A 22241-nucleotide genomic window follows, 5' to 3' on the forward strand; every position below is an offset into this window, starting at 1 on the left:
TGGATATTTGGGAGGTTTCTACCTTTTGGCTATTATGAATAATGCTGCTATAAACATTCAAGTAGGGACAGCTGGGTGGCTCAGCTGGGGTGTCTGCTTTCGGCTCAGGTCATGATCCTGGAGTCCCTGGATCAAGCACCAAGTTGGGCTCCCTGCTCAGCAGGGAGCCTGCTTCTCCCTCTCCCTCCCTGCCCCTCCCCTCCATGAGCTTGTGCGTGAGCTCTGTCTCTCAAATAAATAAAATCTTTAAAAAAAATAAACATTCAGGGGCGCCTGGGTGGCACAGCGGTTAAGCATCTGCCTTCGGCTCAGGGCGTGATCCCGGCGTTATCGGATTGAGCCCCACATCAGGCTCTTACGCTATGAGCCTGTTTCTTCCTCTCCCACTCCCCCTGCTTGTGTTTCCTCTCTCGCTGGCTGTCTCTATCTCTGTCGAATAAATAAATAAAATCTTTAAAAAAAAATAAACATTCAAGTACGAGTTTTTATGTATATGTATATTTTTATTTCTTAACTAGGAATGGAATTTTGAGTTATATGGAAACTATGTCTGATCATTTGAAGAATTTCTAGATTGTTTTCCAAAGTGGCTGCACCATTTTACATTCCCACCAGTAGTGTATGAAATTTCTAGTATCTCCACATCTTTGCTGACACTTGTTACATGATATTTTAAATTTTAGCCATTCTAGTGGATATGAAGTGGTATCACACTGTGGTTTTGTTTTGTGTTTCCCTGATCACTGATTATGTTGAGCATCTTTTCTTATGCTTAATGACCATTTATGTATTTTTCTTGGAGAAATGTTTATTCAAATCTTTTGCCCATTTTTTTTTGGGTTATCTATTATTGAGTTGTTAGAGTTCTTTATATATTCTATACACGAGTCTCATATATATTATTTGCATACATTTTCTTCTGTTGTGTAGGCTTTTTCATTTTCTTGATGGTGTCTTTTCAAGCATAAATGTTTTAAATTTTGATGTATTCTAGTTCATCATGCTTTTGGTGGACCATGCTTTTGGTATCATATCTAAGAACTGTGTAATCCCAGGTTATGAGGATTTTTTTCCAATGTTTTCTTCCAAAAGTTTTATTATTGTATGTTTTACTTTTAGATCTATGACCCATTTTAAGTTATTTTTTGTGTAAGCTGTGTAACATAGGTGGAACTTCACTTTTTCCCATGTGGATGTCTATTTGTTTCAAAATAATTTGTTGAAAAGACTGTCCATTCTTCATTAAGTTGCTTTTGCACTTTTGTCAAAAATCAATTGTTGTTTATATGGGTCTGTTTTTGGTCTTTATGTTCTATTCCATTGATCCATGTGTCTCTCCCTTCACAGATACCACACTGCATTGATAATTGTAGCTTTATGGTACGTCTTAAAATTGGACAGCATGATTGCTTCAACTTAATTCTTTTTCGAAATTGTTTTGGCTGTTTTAACTTTCTTTGCCTTTCTGTATAAAGTTTAGAATCAGCTATATTCAGTCTGTATCTACAAAAAGTCCTGCTAGGATTTTCACTGGAATAGCATTAAGTCTTCCAATCCTTGAACGTGGGGCATATCTCTATTTAGGATCTCTTTGATTTCAGTTATAAGCATTTTGTGATTTTCAGCTTATAGAATATTTATATCTTTTCTTAGATTTATTCCTAAGTGTTCATTTTCTGGAACTGTTGTAAATGATATATTTTTTGAAATTTATTTTCAGTTGTACATAGCTAGTACATAGAAATGTTTGATTTTTGTTTGTTGACCTTGTATCCTGTGACCTTCCTAAACTTGTTTATTCTAGGAGTTTTTTGTTATGAATTCCTGGGATTTTCTTCATAAACCACAAACAGGTTTTATTTAGTCTGTACTATTCCATAGGTCTTTATTTTTTCTTGCTTCACTGCACTTGCTAGAAGAATAGAAGTGGTGGAAGTGGCCGTGTCTGTCTTGTTTGGTTTTCAAATTTTGATTTGATTGATTCTCAAGTTTTGAACCTGCTTATATTTTCACACATCCCAAACTTGGTCATGGCATGTTACTGCCATTTATGTTTCTGCATTTGTTTGTTGAAGATTTTTGTGTCTGTTGATTTGAGATATTGATTGGTCTCATTGGTTCATTTGAAATATAGGCCTATTCGTTGAGATTTTGTGTTATGTTTATCTTGGCTTGGTACCAGGGTAATGCTAGCCTTATAAAATGAATTGGGAAGTGATTCTTCTACTTCTTAGATGTGTAGAATTTGTGTTGTCTTCTTTCAGCATTTTATGGGATTCGCCAGTAAGATTTTAAATAAATTCAGTTTTTAAAAATAGAACTTACTCAGATTACCTACTTTATTTTTAGTTTGGTTTATTTTAATTAAGTTCTGGTAGTTCTTGTCTTTCAAGGAATTGATTCATTTAACTTGATGTGCATAGTTGTATGTGTTGTTTCTTTAGTGTCCTTTTAACATAGCGTTATGCCTTTCAGGCCTGAGATTTGTCATTTCTTTTGTCATTCTTGGTAGAGATTCATCAATTTTATTGCTTTTTTTAAAGAATTAATTTTTGGTTTTGTTGGTTTTCCTTATTTTCAGTTTCATTGATTTTTAAACCCCTCCCTTTTTTTATGACCTTTTCCCATCTACTTGCTTTGTGGGTTTATTCTGTTCTTTTTCTAGTTTTCTTATGTGGAAGCTTTGAGACTTTTTTCTCTTAGTAAAAGCCAATTGATAATGTGAATTACTCTAAGCACTGGTTTAGCTAAATTTCATACATTTTGATATTTTAATTCAGTTAAAAATATTTTACTCTTAAAATTCCTTTTAGAGCCCTGAATTATTCAGAAGTCTTGTTATTTTATCTCCAAGTGTTCATAGATTTTCCTGTTATCTGATATTAATTTCTAGCTTATGATCAGAGAACACACTTTATAATTTTAGTTCTTTTAAATTTCTTCAGGGTTGTTTTGTGACCCAGGATATGGTCTGTCTTGGTGAATATTCCATGTGTATTTTATTTTATTTATTTATTTATTTATTTTTATTTTTTATTTTTTTTAAAGATTTTATTTATTTATTCGACAGAGAGAGACAGCCAGCGAGAGAGGGAACACAAGCAGGGGGAGTGGGAGAGGAAGAAGCAGGCTCACAGCGGAAGAGCCTGATGTGGGGCTCGATCCCATAATGCCGGGATCACGCCCTGAGCCGAAGGCAGACGATCAACCGCTGTGCCACCCAGGCGCCCCTCCATGTGTATTTTAAAAGAATGCTTATTCTGTTGTTTTAGGATGAAGTTTTTTATGTCAAGTAGATCCAGTTGGTTATCAGTATTACTCAAATTTTTCTATGTTCTTTCTGATTTCCTAGTAGTTCTATAGATTACTGAGAAGAGCATTTAAATCTCCAACTGTAGTTGAAGCTTTGTCCATTTTTCTTTTCAATGCTGTCAGTTTCTGCTTCTTGTATTTGGAGCTCTGATGTTAGATGCATACAAATTTAGGATTGTCAAGTATTCCTGGTGAATTGATTCTTTTATCATTATTTAATGGTCCCTTTTTGTTCCTGATCATTTTAATTGCTCCAAAATCTGCTTTGTCAAATTAATGTAAAACATTGGCTTATCTTTTTTTTTTTTTCTTTAGGATTTTATTTAATTTTTTTTTTTACAGATTCTCTACCCCCAGTGTGGGATTCAAACTCACATCCCTGATATAGAGTTGCATGCTCTACTAGCTGAGCCAGCCAGGGGCACCAAAATTGGCTTATCTTAATCCATCTCATTTGACTAATGTTTACTGGTTTTGGCTTATGAAAATTTAAAGATTTTATACTTAGTAAGCCATAACACATTTTATAAAAACTATTCTATTATAAAATAGGGAAAATAAATTCCAAGGTGTTATTCTTTTATGATCATGATGGTAGCACTGAAATTAATGTGGCCAGAATATAGTTTTTGTTTGGAAATTATTCAATTTCATCAATCCATTTAATTTTCTATTTTGTAAGGTAATGTGCAGAGTGGCTAAGAACAAAGCCTTTGCCTGAATTTGAATCCTAACTCCAAGTACCAGGTATGTGACCTTGGGCTAATGTCACCTTCTGTGTGAATCCAGTTCATTTGTAAATTTGGATATCCTCATTCACTTTGGAGGATTAGATGAGAGGATTCATATAAAACACGACAGTAGTACCTGACAGTAAAAAATCATTATTGCTAATCACAAATGTTAGATGAGAAATGTGTTATTTTTTTTTAAGTAAGCTCTGTGCCCAACATGGAGCTTAAATTTAAGACCCCCAAGATCAAGAGTTGCATGCTCTTCAGACTGAGCCAGCTAGGCACCCCAGAAATGTCTGGGTTTTTTTTTGTTTTGTTTTGTATTTTGTTTTTAAAGATTTATTTGAGAAAGAGAGGGCACGAACAGGAGGGGGAACGGGAGAGGAGAATCTCCAGCAGACCCCATGCTGCCTGCAGAGCCTGATGCGGGGCTTGATCCCACAACCCTGAGATCACCACCTGGGCCAAAACCAAGAGTCAGATGCTCAACTGACTATGCCATCCAGGTACCTGTCTGTTGTTTTAGATAGTGTGCTACATAATTAGAAATACATTAAGGCTCAAGTGCCCTTTTTAAAAATTACACTAAAAAGAGGGATTATTAAGTGTATCTAATCCTAGTCAAGGGCAAAAGGGATTTTCCTTTATAAGTTTTTGTTTCAGTAACTTTTTGCAATGTTCACTTTGCCTTCTTCGTTTAATTAAACATGAACACTTCAAAATCCTGTTTCAGTTCTAATTGCCAATCTAAGCAGACTAACACAATACCTGGTAGTTATCTGTCATTACCAACCACCTTGCTGGGATGCCATTTAAGGTAAGACAGTTTGCACAGAACTTCAGGTGGGTGGAATACAAGGGTGAATTTGTATTGAGAATATCCATAGTAGTGATGAATCTAAATGACACGTTACCAATACTGCATCAACACCAACTTTTTAATGCACATTAAACATATTTGTCCTAATTTTGTGTCTTCTGAAAAGCCATTAGAAAGTAAAGCATGAATTGGGTAATAGCCATACTATTAATAGAGATTTTGTTTCTGCTATCATGCATCTTCCTGCTAAATTTAAATATACTGAGTGGAGATAGCTCTTCATTGTAGTTCTGGTATCATATTGCCAAACCAGTTAAATCAGAACAGAAACAAACAAACTACCCAGCAAAAGAATGCATTTCAATAACTTTATTGAAAGGTGTATCCCTTAGTACCAAAACATAACGGTAGTTGGTTAGGCTACCTCTGCCAACTCAGAATTAACACCGATGTAGTCAAATTATTGAAATATATCAGCCTTTTGGGAAAACTGAAGTTATCCACAAAATACAGTTCACAAAAGTATGAGATACATTGTGGTTCTTTGGTTTATTTTCCAGTGCACATTTACCCATAGCATGATGTCAAAATTGGGTACAGCCATTGTGGATGGACTCAGGCCACTTGCTGCACTGAGTAACTGTTTACAACACTTTTAATGCTGTAGATCTCCTTATAGTCACTAACTTAATAGAAAAATCTCGAATACTACCTTGGCAACTTCATAATTATGAAGATGCCTACTTACTTTTTTAAAGACTTTCTTTTGGCACAGGAGGGGAAATTAGTGAAAGTATATTCTCTTCCTTTAAAAATTCTAAATTAGAAGCAATAGCAGTTTTTATAAAACAGCCCTTAGTAAAAACTGGAGTGTTGAATCAGCAAGTTTTTGGAGGGAAGTTAGTTTGAATTACTAACACACACCAAAAAACCAAATTTTCTTGATGGGATTACATGGAGGCAGTAGATACTGTGTAAATTTTATCATGGATACAAATATCACCTGTTTTTTAGAAAAAATATTAAAGATAACTTAATATGCCAAAATGACTAGGCCTGTAGTTTTACTTTTATAAAATGCCTTCCAATTTAAGTGTAATTCCCAAATTTCAATAAACTCCAATCTCTGGATTATCTATTACTTGCACTACAGGTACCAAGAAACCATTTTCACTGCCTGGAATAGTGACCCTTGTTATGCCTTAAAAGTGCATTTGTGAAATGTCGGTTTTGATGTATAACTCCTAATTTAGAATTTAATTAGGTTACCACTTTTAATACCACCTAAATACAATATACTGACCCAATATAGAAGGTTAGGCCAGTGTTAGAAATGAAGATTCACAGTTTACCTTCCTAGGCTTGTTACTAACATTTCACATTTATGCTCTTAGCTTTGATTTGTATGCCTCACAGATGAATTTAATTCCACTATAGCTTGTTAATTAGGTAGTTTTTCCAAATCTGAGAACATCAATGCTAATCTAGTTGTGATATTCTGAGGCTTCACAGCTTAAATCCACTGTAACATTACAGAATCCATAGCTCAGGATTGTGAAGAAAGGCTTCAGAGAAGAGCTTTTTGTTGCTGTAACAATCCTATTTAAACAAACAAAAAACCAAGTTGTTAGAATTCTGCCAAATATAAATATTATTAACTGTTAAAAATGAACTCTTTAATCAAAGATTTATAATCATGTCATATGTAGATGTGTTAACATTTAGTTTGGAGAAGGAAAAAGTTAAATCACCACTCAGTTAAATTCAGATGGCGAGAATGTATATCCTATATTATTAGTGATGAGATTTTCATTTTTTATGCATTTAACTACTTTCCCGTGTTCCAACTGCTATAGCAATGATATACAAATATAGTGTTGAGATACCCTGGCAGTTTGCAGATACCCAGTATGGAGACCACCTGCCATAACTTACTCTAAGTGTAACATCCAAGTTCATGCTGATTTTGCTCATAAGCTAACAGTCTCAAATTAGTTCATTTATGGTTCAAACTTTTGGTCCTGTTGTCCTGCTCAGGCTTGTGTTAACTTTAAATGTGCCAGAACTTGAGTCTACATATAGCAAAATGATGCGAAAAATAGTGTCTTAGTGCTTCTTTTAAAATTTAGGTTATTAAGGAGGATGTGATTTTCTAAGCTGATAATTTAATGAAATGGCTAATGTACTATCAAAGGTTGGATAATTCCTTACTCTAAGGGTTTTGTATCTTGAATATAGCAAATGCCCTCAAAATATTAACTGCCTAGATCAGTGAAGTCATTTTCCCCATTGCTATTCCAACTCCATCTTGTTTACTTTGAGAATAATTCAGATTTTAATTCTTGAATTATAGAATAAAACTATAGCATCACAAAATTTTCTTTATATGGAGAGTAACTATGAACCACATTTACCAATTAAGGGACCATTTCAGGAATTGTTGGAAGGTGGGTTATTCTGTAGTAACTATGCTTCAGTTGCCGTGCAGTACGTCCAGAAACAATCCATTTTAACTTCTGAACATTTGGTTTGGAACACTTGTTTGATGAATATTCAGTTAAACACTTGGATACAAGTTCTTGCCAGAAGGTCAAATCTCTGCCATTTATCTGTACACAAATTAAAAAAAAATTATTAGTCAATAAAAAGTCCTACATGGGGGGCCTGGGTGGCTCAGATGGTTAAAGATCCAACTCTTGATTTCAGCTCAGGTCATGATCTCATGGTTATGGAATAGAGCCCCATGTCAGGCTCCAAGCTCAGTGGGGAGTTGGCTTGAGATGCTCTCTCTCTCCTCTCCCATCCCCCAACCTGTGCTCTCTCTCTCTAAAATAAAAAGTCCTATAGTATTTAACCACAGCAATAATTGTGATCTTACTAACATGTGTCTTTCCTTGTTAAATAAATTTGAGGATAAGCTACTCAAATTTCAAATACACATGACATCTCATTGTACTTTAGGAGATAGTACAAGTGGTTTAGTTTCTTTTACAGCCCTTAACACCATTTAGGCTATGACCTTGACGTACCTTGGAATGTGTCTGAAGACATTCTATTCCTTCTGTTAACTCTACACACTTCTGTGCTTGGATCTCCAGTGCAATGATAGACAATGCCAACACAGAAGGCTAAAAGAGATAAATTTTAAAGTAAGTGTTGAAAAGAAAATAGGTATATAAATAGGTTTAATCTTTATAAAATATTTACCTTTGCTTTAGAAAATATGATCCTGCAGTGGCATGCCTTAAGTTGAGCTTCTAGTCTTTCAAAATTAAGGCTATTCCTCCTTTAAAAAGGAAAATGAGATTAATTTTATGTAGGTAATTTTACATGTAGTCAAAAGCCAGATGTTTAGAACAACACTGAAGTCATTTTAAAATGAAGTTTATGGGGGCGCCTGGGTGGCGCAGTCGTTAAGCATCTGCCTTCGGCTCAGGGCGTGATCCCGGCGTTTTGGGATCAAGCCCCACATCAGGCTCTTCCACTAGGAGCCTGCTTCTTCCTCTCCCACTCCCCCTGCTTGTGTTCCCTCTCTCGCTGGCTGTCTCTCTCTCTGTCAAATAAATAAATAAATAAATAAAATCTTTAAAATAAATAAATAAATAAATAAAATGAAGTTTATGCACACTTATCACAGAAAATAAATTATTTGAAGAAGTCCCCTTCCTTCAGGGGCATTAACTTCTTAAAGATAACCATACATGAATTTTAAATAATTTGTCCCCCCCCGCCAAAAAAGTATTGTATCACAACTATCAAGTCTTTTTTTCTTTTCATTTTATTCTATTTCTGCAGCTACTAAAGTTCTTTTTCCATAAATCTGTTAGATGGTTACTTACTAGGTTCTATGAGTTAAGTAGACTGTAAGTGGAAAATGTAATAAAAAAACTGTTGAAATGTTCTTTAATCCCAAGAATTAGCCTTCAGACTTCAAAAAGCTGTTGAAAACTGAAAGTCTCAGTTCTGCTGGACAGTGAAGTGAAATCCAAAGAGCTGCAGCTGTGACTTTTTTTTCTCTCATTTTATTTATTTTGATTGGAATTATCCCAAGATACTGATTTTTATGCAACACCCAGAATACCATTCTGATTTCCAAATCTCTTTTGGTCAAAACAAAGATTACATACCTTTCAATTGGTAAGTTCTCTTGAATGAGTGAATAGTAGAGTTGCAGAAATTGAAAGGCAGTAGTAGCTTTGACTTTCCAACACACCTTCTCCAGTACAATCTTTTCCATTCTCATCAAGTCTGAAACCGTGAACCTATACTGGCTTATTCGGATCAAGTCAGTTGCCAATGGGACATTCCTTTCCTCTTCTACTGATTTAACAGCCAAATAGAAGCAGCTCAGCCCCACACACCCAAGGTGCTTGGGCTGTACCTAAAAAGACAATAAACCCATGTTTTTAGCTTATTTCAATTAAAAAAACATAAAGGATAATCAGATCCATCATTATGAAAATGTATCTTTGAGGTCTATTTCTAAACGGTGAAAGACTTAACGAGATCCAATCATACCTCAACTGCAGGGTGTCAACGCCAGGTACCCACTTGTCACCAATTTTGGAGAAACTGGACTAAGTTTTAGTATAATGTTTGCCTTCAGCCCATAAAAAAATTTTTTTTTTCTTCCTAAATCATTGTAGAACTGTAAGCACTATGTTCTAGTTGGACCAAATAAATTAACTGGTCCAAGGCTTATAGAAGGACTAAAACTCCTTACGGCTTATCCACAAAATTTCTTTCTAGGATGTGGTGTTTTTCCAAGCTGTTTCCTTTGTAGTAACACATAAAATCATTTTAAAATACTTTAGCACACACTGTTTACTCTGCCTGTAAAGCTCTATCCACTACCAATCTTATTTAATATCATTTCCTGAATGTCTACAATGTGACAGAGTCAAACTTCTATCCATCCTAAGTTCCAAGTTAAATGAAACTTTAAGAAGCTTTAACCAGTGTTTGTACCCTCCTTTTCTTGGAACCTCTTCAGCAACATATTCTTTTTTAGGGGTTTAATTATATTATGCCTTGCATTGTTTGAGTTATTGGTACAAATATTATTTTCATATAAGATTATAATATACTTAAGGGACAGATATATATTATTAATCTGTGCAACATGTATAGATTCAAAGGTAGTGCTTGCACAGGTGTCTAAAGAATAGTTTAATTAGTTGTTGAGCAAGTTTCTTGAACCATCCAATTCAACAAATAGGGAGTTTCTTCTGTATATGACGTGTTGTGTTAGGTACTTAGGTACTAAAAGATGAGTTCTATTCCAATTGTCACATCATCTCATCTACTAATGACCATGGGCATAGAGAAGGCAGATGTATTTTTAACAGTTAAGCAAGCTCTGAAAGTTCCGTGGATGTCCTGCTTATCCAGTATAGGGAAATAATTACATAAATGCTCCTCCTTCAGAAGATACTCTCTTCTCAACTGTATGCCAACTGATGTTAAAAATGGCAAGCATAAGCAAGATCTGAATAGGCCTAAGGCTAAAACAGAACTTTATATATGACTGGAGATTAAGAAATACACTCTAATGACCAACTGGTTCATGGCATCTAAGGAAAAAATACCCCACCAAAAAACAAACCTCTAATTCTTAATCACAGTCAAGCATTCTGCACCTAACACCTTTCTTTCAATTTAAAAACAACAGTAGATAAATAAAAATACCCAACCTATCAAGAAAGATTTTAAAAATAACAGCCAACTCATATTGGGAGAGTCTGCAATTATTTGCTATTAGACTATTTTTCAGTGTCAGAAGTTAAATCTAATGATGCATTATTCCTGATTATAAGGAAGAGTATTCATCAATGCTATAGTATACAGAATCATCACAATGTTTTGGCCACTTGAAGAAAATAAAAAAGGTCAAGTTATGAATGCTAGCCCCAAGCTAGAGCAATTCCATCTCCAAAACACACTGAGCAAAACTAAGAAATACTCAGTGTAATGTAGCTTCAAACATACCTTCATTTTGGACAGGAATCTGTCCAGTAAATTCACAGCTAGAGAAAATGTCTCCGAGTCGAAGCCAAAGAACTGAGTTAGGCTAAGAAGATCTTTTACTTCAAAGTCCCTTAGCCTTGCAGTCATTCTGAGGCCATTATCGTGTGCAGATTCAATTAGTCTCAAGCCGCAGACCTTTGGCTGACATCTCGACTCCTGTTCCAACAGGGCATTCAGCTGGTGTAGCAGTTTCTGAGAGTCAGTTGTTGTCAGTACCTCTATCATCTATATATAGAACAAGGCCCAGAAAGGAGTTTAAGAAAAGCCCTTCCTGCCTTGTATCATGCCAAGTACTTTATTACACAAGTCTCCCCTCCCCAATGCTGCTAGTGAATCTAAGTCCTTGCAAAGTGCCATCTGTTACAATGGCCCTCCGCCCCCCATCCCACCAGTTGGTCACATCCTAAATTCTGAATTCCTAGAGGGCAGGAGCCATGCCTTAAGAAATTGCAACTCCTCAAGAAATACTTGTTCAAGTCATTCATTGTCAAAAGATAACAATATAGATGCTGTAAGATGGGGTGCCAAAACTTTGAAATTAGATGGTAGTATGTAATTCTGCCATATATTAACAATATGAACTGTTAACGTTAGTTAATTTTACTTCATCCCTATTTCCTCATCTGTAAAGTGGGTATGAGGTTACTACCTACCTCATAGGCTTGTGTGGAAAAATGAGATCACTTAGGTATAGTGCTTAGCACATAGGTACCTAAGAAACGCTGGACAATAATAATGAATTTATTTCTACATCTGTGAAACGACGTAGATGTTTCTACGTCTCTGAATGGCAGCTAAAATTAGACAACATGATTCGCGTAGAGTTTTGCACAGTGCTTGACACACGGTGCTCAATAATTGTTAACTTTTATTGGTGTCAGGAAAGGAAGCTTAAAGGGTGCTACGGGAACACATAGTGAGGGCGGGAGGCTAATTCAGGTTGCAAAATGAACCTGGGAGTGTCATTAATTAAGAGTCGGTATTCCACAGCTACTACGTCCCGGCCACAAGCTAAACCCTGGATACATGGATACCTCCCACACCAAATGAAAGACAGGTAGGCAGGGGATCTTTAAAGTTGTGTGACGGAAGGGGTGGGCAGATGAGGAACCTCTAACTTTATGGGTCCAACTCTTTTTGTCCTGGGCCGGTCCCTGGGACCCGGCCGACCTGACAGTAAGACTCTCAAGAGGTCGGATCTGGCCCCGCCCCTCCAAGCTCGGACTAGCCTGGACTTGTTGCTTACAGCAACGGGAGAGTTAATCGAAGAAAAGACCCCGGGCCGGACCTATCCCTCACCTCACGCCCCCAACCCTGCTCCCTAAGCCGCACCACGAAGTCAACCCCGAAGTCCCAGCTCACCTTGACTGCGACTGCGGCTCTTCAGCGGTAACCACCCTCCCCGGGCCTGCTCTCACCTCACCCCACGATATCAGATTCGATAGGCCCACGAGGCGAGGGCACTCGCGGGTAAAAGGGGAGAGGCCCGGGGAGGGGGAGCCGTCCTGGGTGGAGGTGTCCGCAGCGCCGCCCAGACGACACTGCCCACCACAGGGTCAGATCGGAGCCGAAGGGGCCGCGCCTGAGCGCCAGGGTAATATATTGGAGGGCGGGGCTTTACCCTGGTGGGAAGGGAAGGGGGGCTTTTAGCTCCTGATTGGTGTAGTTCTTTTGATGGATGGCCCCAGCGGTCCAAAGAGGGCTGGTTTGGGAGGGAGGAAGTCCAGCCAATCAGCACACACTTCCTATTATCCGGAGACAAATTCTCCGCCCCTTAAAGCCACGCCCCCTACCTCTAAGCGTCTCTCATTGGAGAATTTCCGAAAGTGTCTTCAATGAAGAGGAGATCGAACTGAACGTTGCAGGCAGCCTGTCCAGGCTAAGGTCTCTTCTGGCAGCCGGATTGGCCAGAATATCATTCCAGAATGTACTGGGAGTTTTTGTTCCCTGCGGTTTAGTAGAGTTGTTCGGCCTCCTCTTTGTAAAAATACAGTGTCTAGTTACAAAACACAAAGTAAAGCATTGATTTTTCATTACGCATTGAGAGGTGGTGAATTTTCTATGCGGTGGTGTATTCCGTGGGTTTCTCCTTGTGAGCTTTGGATATCAGTTTAATTATTGCCTTATAATTTATCGAAGAATGGAGTTGGACTAGGTAAATTCTTGGTCTTTACCAATTTTCTGAATTTTATTTTTGAGCAAACTGAGAGAAAAGTTGGTAGTTTTTGAATGGCTTAAAATGGAAGGTGTGTGGTTGACTCAAGTGGAAAGTACATGGGAAAATGTGAGTCCATGCTATGTTGGGAAAATAATTAGCCTAAAGCCTCTTGGACTCCCTCCCTTTTTCTCTCCCTCACTGTCACAAATGAGAAGGGCCTACATTAAAAGGGCTTGAGGACTGGTGAGCAGAGAGTCAGTTATCAGTTCTCATGGACTGTACTTGGGTATCTCTCTTATGACCTCGTCCTGGTTAGTGGCTGGCTGATCTATGAAAAGTGAAAATCTGAAAGATTTGCTGGTATCTCTACTCTTTTCTCTGAGGTGTATTTTCTTGAGGCAATGTCACAGAAACAAGCCCTGAAATGGGGGCAGAATTGTGGAGAGGAAAGGGGAGGGAAAACTGGGGAGAAAAGTTAATAACTCAAAATAACACCTCAGCCACAAAATCAGGTTAGTTGACAAAACTCAGCTTTTCAAATGGGGAAGGGGCTTTGGTCCTCCTTGAAAACAAACTTTCATAATGAGTATAAATGGACAATTTAAAACATTTACAAAGTACTCACTACAATAACGCGTAAGTTTACAAATGTACATGTTTCTGTTTCGGCTTTTAGTTACAGAATTAGGAATACACACACACACACACACACACACACACATATATATATATTCACATACATACATTCATTTACTCATATCTATTGAACACATAATATGTGCCAGTGGAGAACAAAATATATTGGTCCCTGTCCTGGTGGAATGTGTACTCTTGTGAACACTATAAACACATAGACTTTGGAATAAAACTTATTTTCAAATCTTAGGCTACCAACTAGCTAGGTGACTTTTAGCAAGTTATTAAATCACATTGGTTTCCATTCTTTTCTCAAAATTGGCAAGTCAAAGTACCCTATTCATAGGGTTATTGAGAGGATTAAATACCGCAAAGTACATAAAGAGATAGGCACTATGCCCAGAACACAGTAAATACTTGCTAAATGGCAGCCTTTAGTATTAAATTACTAACATTTCTTTTGAAATGTCTTGCTTAAACATACATTTGATTGGGTTTCTCAATTGTCACATTTAGTCTTCTCAGCCTAGAATCAGAGTATTAGAATTGTTTAGTTAAAACTAATAAAAGTATCTAAATAGCATGTATTAATTTCTACATCTTTTATACTTGAAATTTTCACGTGAGGCTTTAGGTAGTGTATCAGTATTCACGTGATAAAAATGTTTCTCTCATGTTAGAATCTTGTTATTATTTTTTAAAATCTGAAATTCCCTACATGAAAGTAATTGTTTCAGTAGCTCTGAAGAAACATTGATTAAATATAAATCAAGTCAAGTGGACATTCATTGCCTCTTCTTTCCCTTACCCCCGCTGTCATTTTTATTCCATAATATTAGAATACAGACTATAACTTAAATAACTGAAGAGACCTGATTAGAAAAATGTGCAAATGTAAGATTCAACTATGTACTCCTATAAAAGAAAGAAAATGAGCCATTCATTAGCTATGAAATTATTTGTAAAGATGTGTAGATTTAGTAATGAGTTTCAGGAATATTTCAAATGACTGGCTTCTCAGGGATTTCTGAGGCTCAATGATATATGCAGCTGCCATCTTCATACTTTCTTCTCCATCAACAGTTAAGTGCAGCAAGAACCAAAGCTCAGAATAATGGCCTTGAGCCTGGGCAAGAATCCCAGGCAGTCCCAGGAAGATTTAATCATATTTTCTACATTGTAGACTGCAGAAGTGCCTTTGAGCAACAAACATTATAACAAGCAGGTATTAGCAGTGGTCCTGTGTCAAATGCTGCCCTGACTCACAGGGAAATTCCTCATTGGTTCTGTCTTCACCCTGGAGATTGGAGGAGGTTTTGCACCTCACCCTCTGTTTATGCTCCCTGACAAATGTCTGGGACTTTTGTATGCTAATTTTTCCAATTGAGATAAGGGACCAAGAAGTGAGGATCAAAAGGATTTCAGCTAAGTACCTTGCACTCTGCTTTCTGATCCTTCCTGGAACTAGTTAATATACAATGCCTTCCACCTCTCCAGCTGTTCACTACAGCCTCTGCTCAGTCTTATTCATATGAAGAGAGCTTGCTTGGCAGTGGCTTTTTCGAGTATTTATTAGCTCCTGGGTACGAGAGAAATTGTGTATAGTCTGGGTGGTGGTGGGGAGGCAGGAGGAAGGATACATAGAAAATAGTTTAGTAATGTCAGGTATATCATGCCATTCAGAGATTCTACCTTAGATAAGGTAACCCCTTCCAGCTAATTGGGGTTTTACTACATTGAATGCAAAACTATACTTTGTCAAGTAACCACTGCCACATAAAGGCACTGGGAGACATTAGGGGAAGATCTGCTAGCATTTAGTCCAATCGACATAGACTCTGTTGAGTGCAGGGCTCAAAGCCAAGATCAGCCAATAATAACAAGAGTTTGTATTTGTTCTGTACTTCCCACGTGGCAGGGCGTGTGCTGAACTTAAACCCACATGATCTTACTAAGTTCTCTAAGAACTTTGGTATTATTATTATTCGGAAGTGTATATTTTCTGTTTGGTAGCTACCATTTACTGTTAACTAAATATACTTTAAACATAACTTGAATTTGGATTTTACTGCATTAAAAAAAAAGTTTTTATTTTGGAACATTTCAAACTCCTTACCCAGCTTCAGTAGCTATCGACATTTTGACCATGTTGCCTATTTACTTTGACCATTCAACAAATATTTGTTGAGGACATTGGAAGTGCCAGACTAAAAGTATTTTGTATGTTGGTGTTCCAGACGAAAAATATTATAACTTTTGAGCCGAGGGTGTGTTGGTTATTATTCTCTGTAACAATAAGGAGTTGGAAGGATAAGCTGGGTCATTGTCATCCAGGTACATGTCTTTAGTCTGAAGGCCACACTGGGGGGTTCTCTGTCGTCTGCTGCTTTGGTAGGAGAAGGTGGGAATGGGGAGGAAGAACAGTTCCCTCCCTTATTCAGGTTTCTGCCTTGGCTGCTACCCTTTTTTACCAAAAGCGCATGTGCACGCACACACATATTCATCTACACAAAAGGTTTTGTCAGAGTTGAGATTTGGAAAATGAAGTAATATTATATTTTCTAATCTTGCTTTTTTGTTCTGTTGCACTGAATAAGGTTATGTCATAGGTCAGAACTTTTGTTTTCTACCTTAGCCTAAAATTGGCCAGGGCCTTCCTTGCTTTATGTCACCATGCCCCTTGTTTCTTTAGCCTCTTCACTCTAACTCCTGATCTGAGTTTTGAAAGATGTAGCCAACGGAAGAGGCTGGTGCAAAGGGCATTCTAGACAAAAGTAACAGTATGTGGAAAGGCACAGAGGAAAGGAGAGTGAGTTGATTTCTACAAATGGAATATAGATTACTCTGGCTAAAGCATGGAGGATGTTGGGGGGGGATGTCTAACAGTGAGATGGGGAGAGAAGCATTTGTTTATCCTAAAGGCCTACGTAGACCATGTATACTATTTTGGACTTTATTCTACAGGTTTTAGGGAACCAACCATGGAACTTAAAGGATTGCCACAATTGGATTGTGATTTAGAATGACTACTGGGCATCGCATGAAGACTGTGAAGAGGGGGCCAAGAGTGGAATTGGGAAGAGTAGTTGAGAGACCATTGCCTTAACCTAGGAAAAAAGTGATGAGATTCAATCAAGGGACTAAGTGTGGGAATGCAAAGAAGGAGATGGATTCAAGGGACATTTCAGGGTACAGCTGATGGATTATGGAGTCTGATTAGATTTGATTGGTTAGGGGATCAGGAAGAAGGAGGAGTCAGTAATGATGTTCAGATTTCTGGTTTAAGCAACAGGTTGAATGGAGATTCTGTTTATATGCTCAAATCAGGGAATACAGGAAAAACACCAGGTTTGTGGGGGAAGTCTTTGAGCTAGTGATGCCTGAGGAACTTCCAGGTAGGGATGTGCAAAAGGCACCTAGAGAAACCTTTGGTGCTGTAGATCTCTTTGGGACTCATCAGAATATGGGAGGGGGGGATGGATTTGAGTTGTGGAAGTAAATCAGTTAGAGACAAGAGATATAGGAGAGGATGTGTTATAGGAATCAAGAGAAAGTGTTTCAAGGACAGAGGGAGCACCAGTACTTGATGCTGTAAAGAGGATAAAATGATGTGTGAATAAGAAAGAGAGAAAATTAAATCCATGGGTATATAAAGTACTCCTTCAGGGAGCTTGACTGTGAGGGGTGGATGATATTGAGAGAGAGATTTTGCTTTTCAAAGCTGAGCTAGATTTGCGCATGTTTAAATAATGACAGGAAAAAGCCAGCAGAGAAAAAGAAGCGTCTGACTACTGGAACAATCTAAAGCCTCCTATGACACTAGTCAACTAACATTTGGTCAGCTGTACTGTTATAGACGCTTCTAGTCAAATACTCACAGATTACAATGGAAGGGAACAACACAAAGGAACAGAGATTCTATATACTTAGCATGCTTAAAATTCTCTAAATGTGAAGAAAGATCACTAAATGCTTTATGCATGTTTATGTTTTCTATAGCTACTTTATGTTCATAATTTGCAGTTTGAAATTATTTAAAGGACTCTTCTTGATTTAAAATATTTTGGCTTGTCAAGTTTAGGAACTTTATATCAGTGTTGAAGTTAGAGTAATAAATAAAAACATGCATTTCTATGCACACATGTGTAGTTAAAATATAATAGAACAAAGCTTCAATTTGCTTAAGCCTTCTAAAATAGCTAGCTTTTTGTTGGAAGCCACCCATGCATAGATTTAGCTCAAATAGAATAACGACTTTAGGGACATTATGGATGTTTCTATTTTTAATGGAAATATGCATATATTTACATCATGTAACCATAAATACAGTGTATGTGAGCATGAAAATAATTGGATGTGGTAAATAATACTGCCAAATAGCATTGATACAGCTCTTTCTATAAGACATTTCCTGCCAGGGCACCTGGGTAGTTCAGTTGGTTGAGCATCCAACTCTTGATTTCGGCTCAGGTCATGATCTCAGGGTCGTGAGATTGAGCCCTGTGTCAGGCTCTGTGTTCCATGCAGAGTCTGCTTGAGATTTTCTCTTTCATTCTGCCCCTTCCCTCCTTTCTAAAATAAATAAGTAAATCTTAAAAAAAAAAAAAAAGACATTTCCTGCCAATCCTTGCCCTGTAGAAGAACTTCCAATAATTAAAAACTGGTTTGGTTGAGATGTCAATGGTCAGACTACTGTCTGGATCTCAGTTTCCCTCCTTACTAGTTCATAGCCTTGGTACTTTTTTAACAGTACGTCAAAAGTTGTGAGGATTAATTGAACTAATACATGGAAGGAGAACATGTAAGAGTTCAGTAAGTGTTAAATATTATTATCTGTAGATATAAGTAACCTTCTGAGAGATAAATTATAACCCATAGCACTGCTGACATCAGTGACTGAGTATATTTAAACTGAGCAATGTTATCAAGACTTTGCCCTTCATTACTTACAATAATAAGTTAGTCTTCCAATTGTTTTAACCTTGAACTAAGAATTTATTTCCTAATATGCCAGATAAAAGAGCTCAAAAACTGGGAGGAGTTGGCTTAATACAAATCAAATAAACATAAACCAATATTTTAGGTTTTTCCTTAGACTTCCTCCTGTTAAAACTTTTCCTTAAGTGAACCTTCCCTTAATATGAAAGTGTGAGATGATTCCAATCAAGAGGCAATGGCATCTTCTGTTTTTAGTACACTTCATCATTGACAAAGGAATTTCATATGTATTTTCTCATCCACTCTTCCTAGAATCCTTGCCAGATTTTCAGGACAAAAATTGTTTTGGTTTGCTAGGCTGCCGTAATAAAATATCACAGACTGAGTGGCTTAAATGACCAAAACGTATTTTCTCATATTCTGGAGGCTGAAATCCAAGATGAAGGTGTCAGTAGGTTTGGACTCTCCTAAGCCCTCTTCTTGGTCTACAGATGGCCACCTTCTTGCTGTGTCTTCACATGGACTTTTCTGTATGCTTGCGTCTTGCTGGTTTCTCTTCTCTTCTCCTCCTCCTCCTCCACCTCCACCTCCACCTCCTCCTCCTTTTAATTAAATAGGCCCCAGGCCCAATGTGGGGCTTAAACTCATGACTCTGCGATCCAGAGTCACATGCTCTACTGTCTGAGCCAGAGAGGTGCCCCTCTTCCTTTTCTTATAATGACAACCGTCATATTGGTTTAGGGCCATACCCTTAGGACCCCATTTAGCTTTCTCTCTTTAAAGGCTCTATTTCTAAATATAGTGATAGTGGGATTAGGGCTTCAACATATGAATTTTAAGGGGGACACAGTTTAGTTCAGAATGGGTTGTGATCCATATTTTCTTGGAGAGGGCAGTAAGGCCAGAGATTTTTCAGGGTCACCTGGCTTGTGGTTAACTCTTCATTCTTCTGTTTTCCCCCATCACACATCTCATATTCCCTGCTGAAATTACTTCTCCAGAAATGCTTTCTTTTCTTTTCCTTTTCTTTTTCTTTTCTTTTCTTTTCTTTTCTTTTCTTTTCTTTTCTTTTCTTTTCTTTTCTCTTTCCTTCCTTCCTTCCTTCCTTCCTTCCTTCCTTCCTTCCTTCCTTCCTTCCTTTGTTTGTTTAGTAGGCTCCATGCTGGTCATGAGCCCCATATGGGGCTTGAAACTCATGACCCTGAGATCAAGACCTGAGCTGAGATCAAGAGTCGGATGCTTAACTGACTGAGCCACCCAGGTGGCCCTCCAGAAATGCTTTCTTGATAGCATGTACTTATGAAATGATTTGAAGTTCATGGACAAAAGAATGATGTTTTATCCACACCTGAAACCCAAGTTCAGAATTTCATTGTTCAACTATACTTTGGTCTGTTCAACTGAACTCACTGTCTTAGACATCACTATTTTTAATTTTTAGATGGTCATTTCACAATAGCTTTTGGATTAGCTTGAGAAATTAATGCTAGCTTATTGTACTACTGTCTAACTCACAAACCCTTTAACAATAAGCACTTAAAAAAGGGTAAGAACCTATTATGAAATTGCTAGCAAGGGATATGATGTTAAGAACCTCTTTTGAGCTATGAATTAATTATTGCTGTTCCAGATTTCCATTTTTTTTTAAACAGTGGAATTAATACGGACATCTTATGAGTATCAAAACAAATGACACATCCACTGTGGAACAAAGTCTGTCCTCTCTCCACAGTTCTGGAGGCTGGGGAATCCAAGGTTAAGGAGCTGGCGGATTTGGTTCCTGGTGAGAGCCCTCTTTCTGGTGTGCATATAGCTACCTTTTGGCTCTATCTTCATATAGCAGGGGGGGAGGGGGGTCCCACGGGTGGGAGGATGGAAAGGAGAGCTCCCTAATCCCATCAGGTGGGCCCCACCCTCATCCAAATCTAATCTCCCACAGACCGCCCCACCTCCAAATCCCATCACATTGGGGTTTAGGGCTTCAACATATGAATTTGGGGGGGGCACGTTCACTCCATAGCAAGGTTGTTTCTACTTTTTGGTTGTTATGAATAATGCTATATTCATGCACATGTTTTTGTGTGGGTATATATTTTTATTTCTGTGGGGTATTTACTTAGCAGTGGAATTGATAGGTCATATGGCAGCTCTATATTTAACATTTTGAGTAATTGCCAAGCTGTTTTCCAAAGTAGCTGCACCATGTACCTTCCCACCAACAATGTATGAAGGTTCCAATTGCTCCACATCCTTGTCAACACTTGTAATTATCTGTTGTTTTGATGATTGCCATCCTAGTGGCTATGATAACCTAGTGGTTATCTCATGGTTTTGTTTTGCATTTGTGTAATGACCAATAACATCGAGCATCTTTTCATGTGCTTATTGGTTATTTTAATATCTTATTTGGAAAATGCTTTGCCCATTTTTTTTAATTGTAGAAAATATTTATCAGGTAAAATTTACCACTGTAACCATTTTTAAGTGTATAGTTCAGTGGCATCAAGTATATTCACATTGTTGTGCAACCATTGCCACCATCCATCTCCAGAACTTTTTCATCTTCCCAAACTGAAACTCTGTACCCATTAAACAATAAGTCCCCTTTGATCCTCAGCCCCTGGCAACTACTATTTTCCTTTTTGTCTATGAATTTGACTATTCTAGGTATTTCATATAAATGTAATCATACAGGGGTGCCTGGGTGGCTCAATCGGTTAAGAGTCTGCCTTCGGCTCAGATTGTGATCCCAAGGTCCTGGGATCCAGCCCCACATCAGGCTCCCTGCTCCATGGGGAACCTGCCTCTCCCTCTGCCTGCCACTCTCCCTGCTTGTGCTGTTTCTCTCTCTGACAAATGAATAAATAACATCTTTAAAAAAATGTAATCATGCAGTATTTGTCTTGTTTGTGACTGGCTTATTTCACATAGCATGATGTCCTCAAGGTTCACCCATGTTATAGCATGTGTCAGAATTTCTTTACTTTTTAAGGGTGAGTAATTGTATGTACGTACTCTATTTTGTTTACCCATTTATCAGTCAAAGGACACGGGGGTTGTTTCCATATTTTGGCCATTGTGAATAATGCTGCCATGAACATTGGTACACAAATGTTTCTTTAAGACTCTGCTTTCAAGTATTTTGGGTATACTAAAGTGGGATTACTGGATCATATTATAATTCTATTTTTAATTTTTTTGAGGAACTGCCATACTGTTTTCTACAGTGGTTGCACCATTTTACATTTCCACCAACATTGCACAATGGCTCTAATTTCTACACATCCTTGCCAACACTTGTGAATTTCTTTTTCTTTTTTTGATAATAGCCAACCTAATGGGTGTGAAATACTATTTCTGTGGTTTTAATTTGCATTTTTCTAATGATTAGTGATGCTAGGCATTTTTTATGTTATTTTTCTTCTTCTTCTTCTTCCTCTTCTTCTTCTTCTTCTTCTTCTTCTTCTTCTTCTTCTTCTTCTTCTTCTTCTTTGTTCAACTGATGTTTATTAAGTGTCTTCTAAGACCTAGGTCTGGGCACATAGAAACAAAATACATGATCTGGGATCTCAAGAAGCTCTTCTTAACAGAGTGTAGTCTGGTGCTTAAACTTCTT

General features: G+C 37.6%; 1 protein-coding gene across 1 annotated transcript; it reads right to left on the bottom strand.

The window, feature by feature from the left end:
• Positions 1-5220: 5220 nt before the first annotated feature.
• On the bottom strand, positions 5221-12481 carry CCNG1 (cyclin G1). The gene is made up of 7 exons (XM_045792055.2): positions 12256-12481; positions 10855-11118; positions 8994-9247; positions 8074-8152; positions 7896-7994; positions 7281-7475; positions 5221-6465 (listed from the first exon to the last, which is right to left on the bottom strand). Exons 2-6 carry the CDS (start codon positions 11116-11118, stop codon positions 7284-7286), a joined length of 888 nt encoding a protein of 295 aa, XP_045648011.1. The 5' UTR covers positions 12256-12481; the 3' UTR covers positions 5221-6465; positions 7281-7283.
• Positions 12482-22241: the final 9760 nt, after the last annotated feature.

Source organism: Ursus americanus, chromosome 15 (assembly GCF_024610735.1).
Source record: "Ursus americanus isolate L20-20 chromosome 15, mUrsAme1.1.p, whole genome shotgun sequence".
NCBI classification, from domain to species: domain Eukaryota; kingdom Metazoa; phylum Chordata; class Mammalia; order Carnivora; family Ursidae; genus Ursus; species Ursus americanus.

What these genes read in the sequence shown, in the direction of transcription:
- CCNG1 (XM_045792055.2), bottom strand. Translation starts at nt 11,118, where the DNA reads ATGATAGAGGTACTGACAACAACTGACTCTCAGAAACTGCTACACCAG. An exon ending in GATTCCTGTCCAAAATGAAG is followed by an intron (nt 9,248 to 10,854) that starts GTATGTTTGAAG and finishes TTGTCTTTTTAG; the next exon opens with GTACAGCCCAAGCACCTTGG. An exon ending in GTCTTCAGACACATTCCAAG is followed by an intron (nt 7,476 to 7,895) that starts GTACGTCAAGGT and finishes ATTTGTGTACAG; the next exon opens with ATAAATGGCAGAGATTTGAC.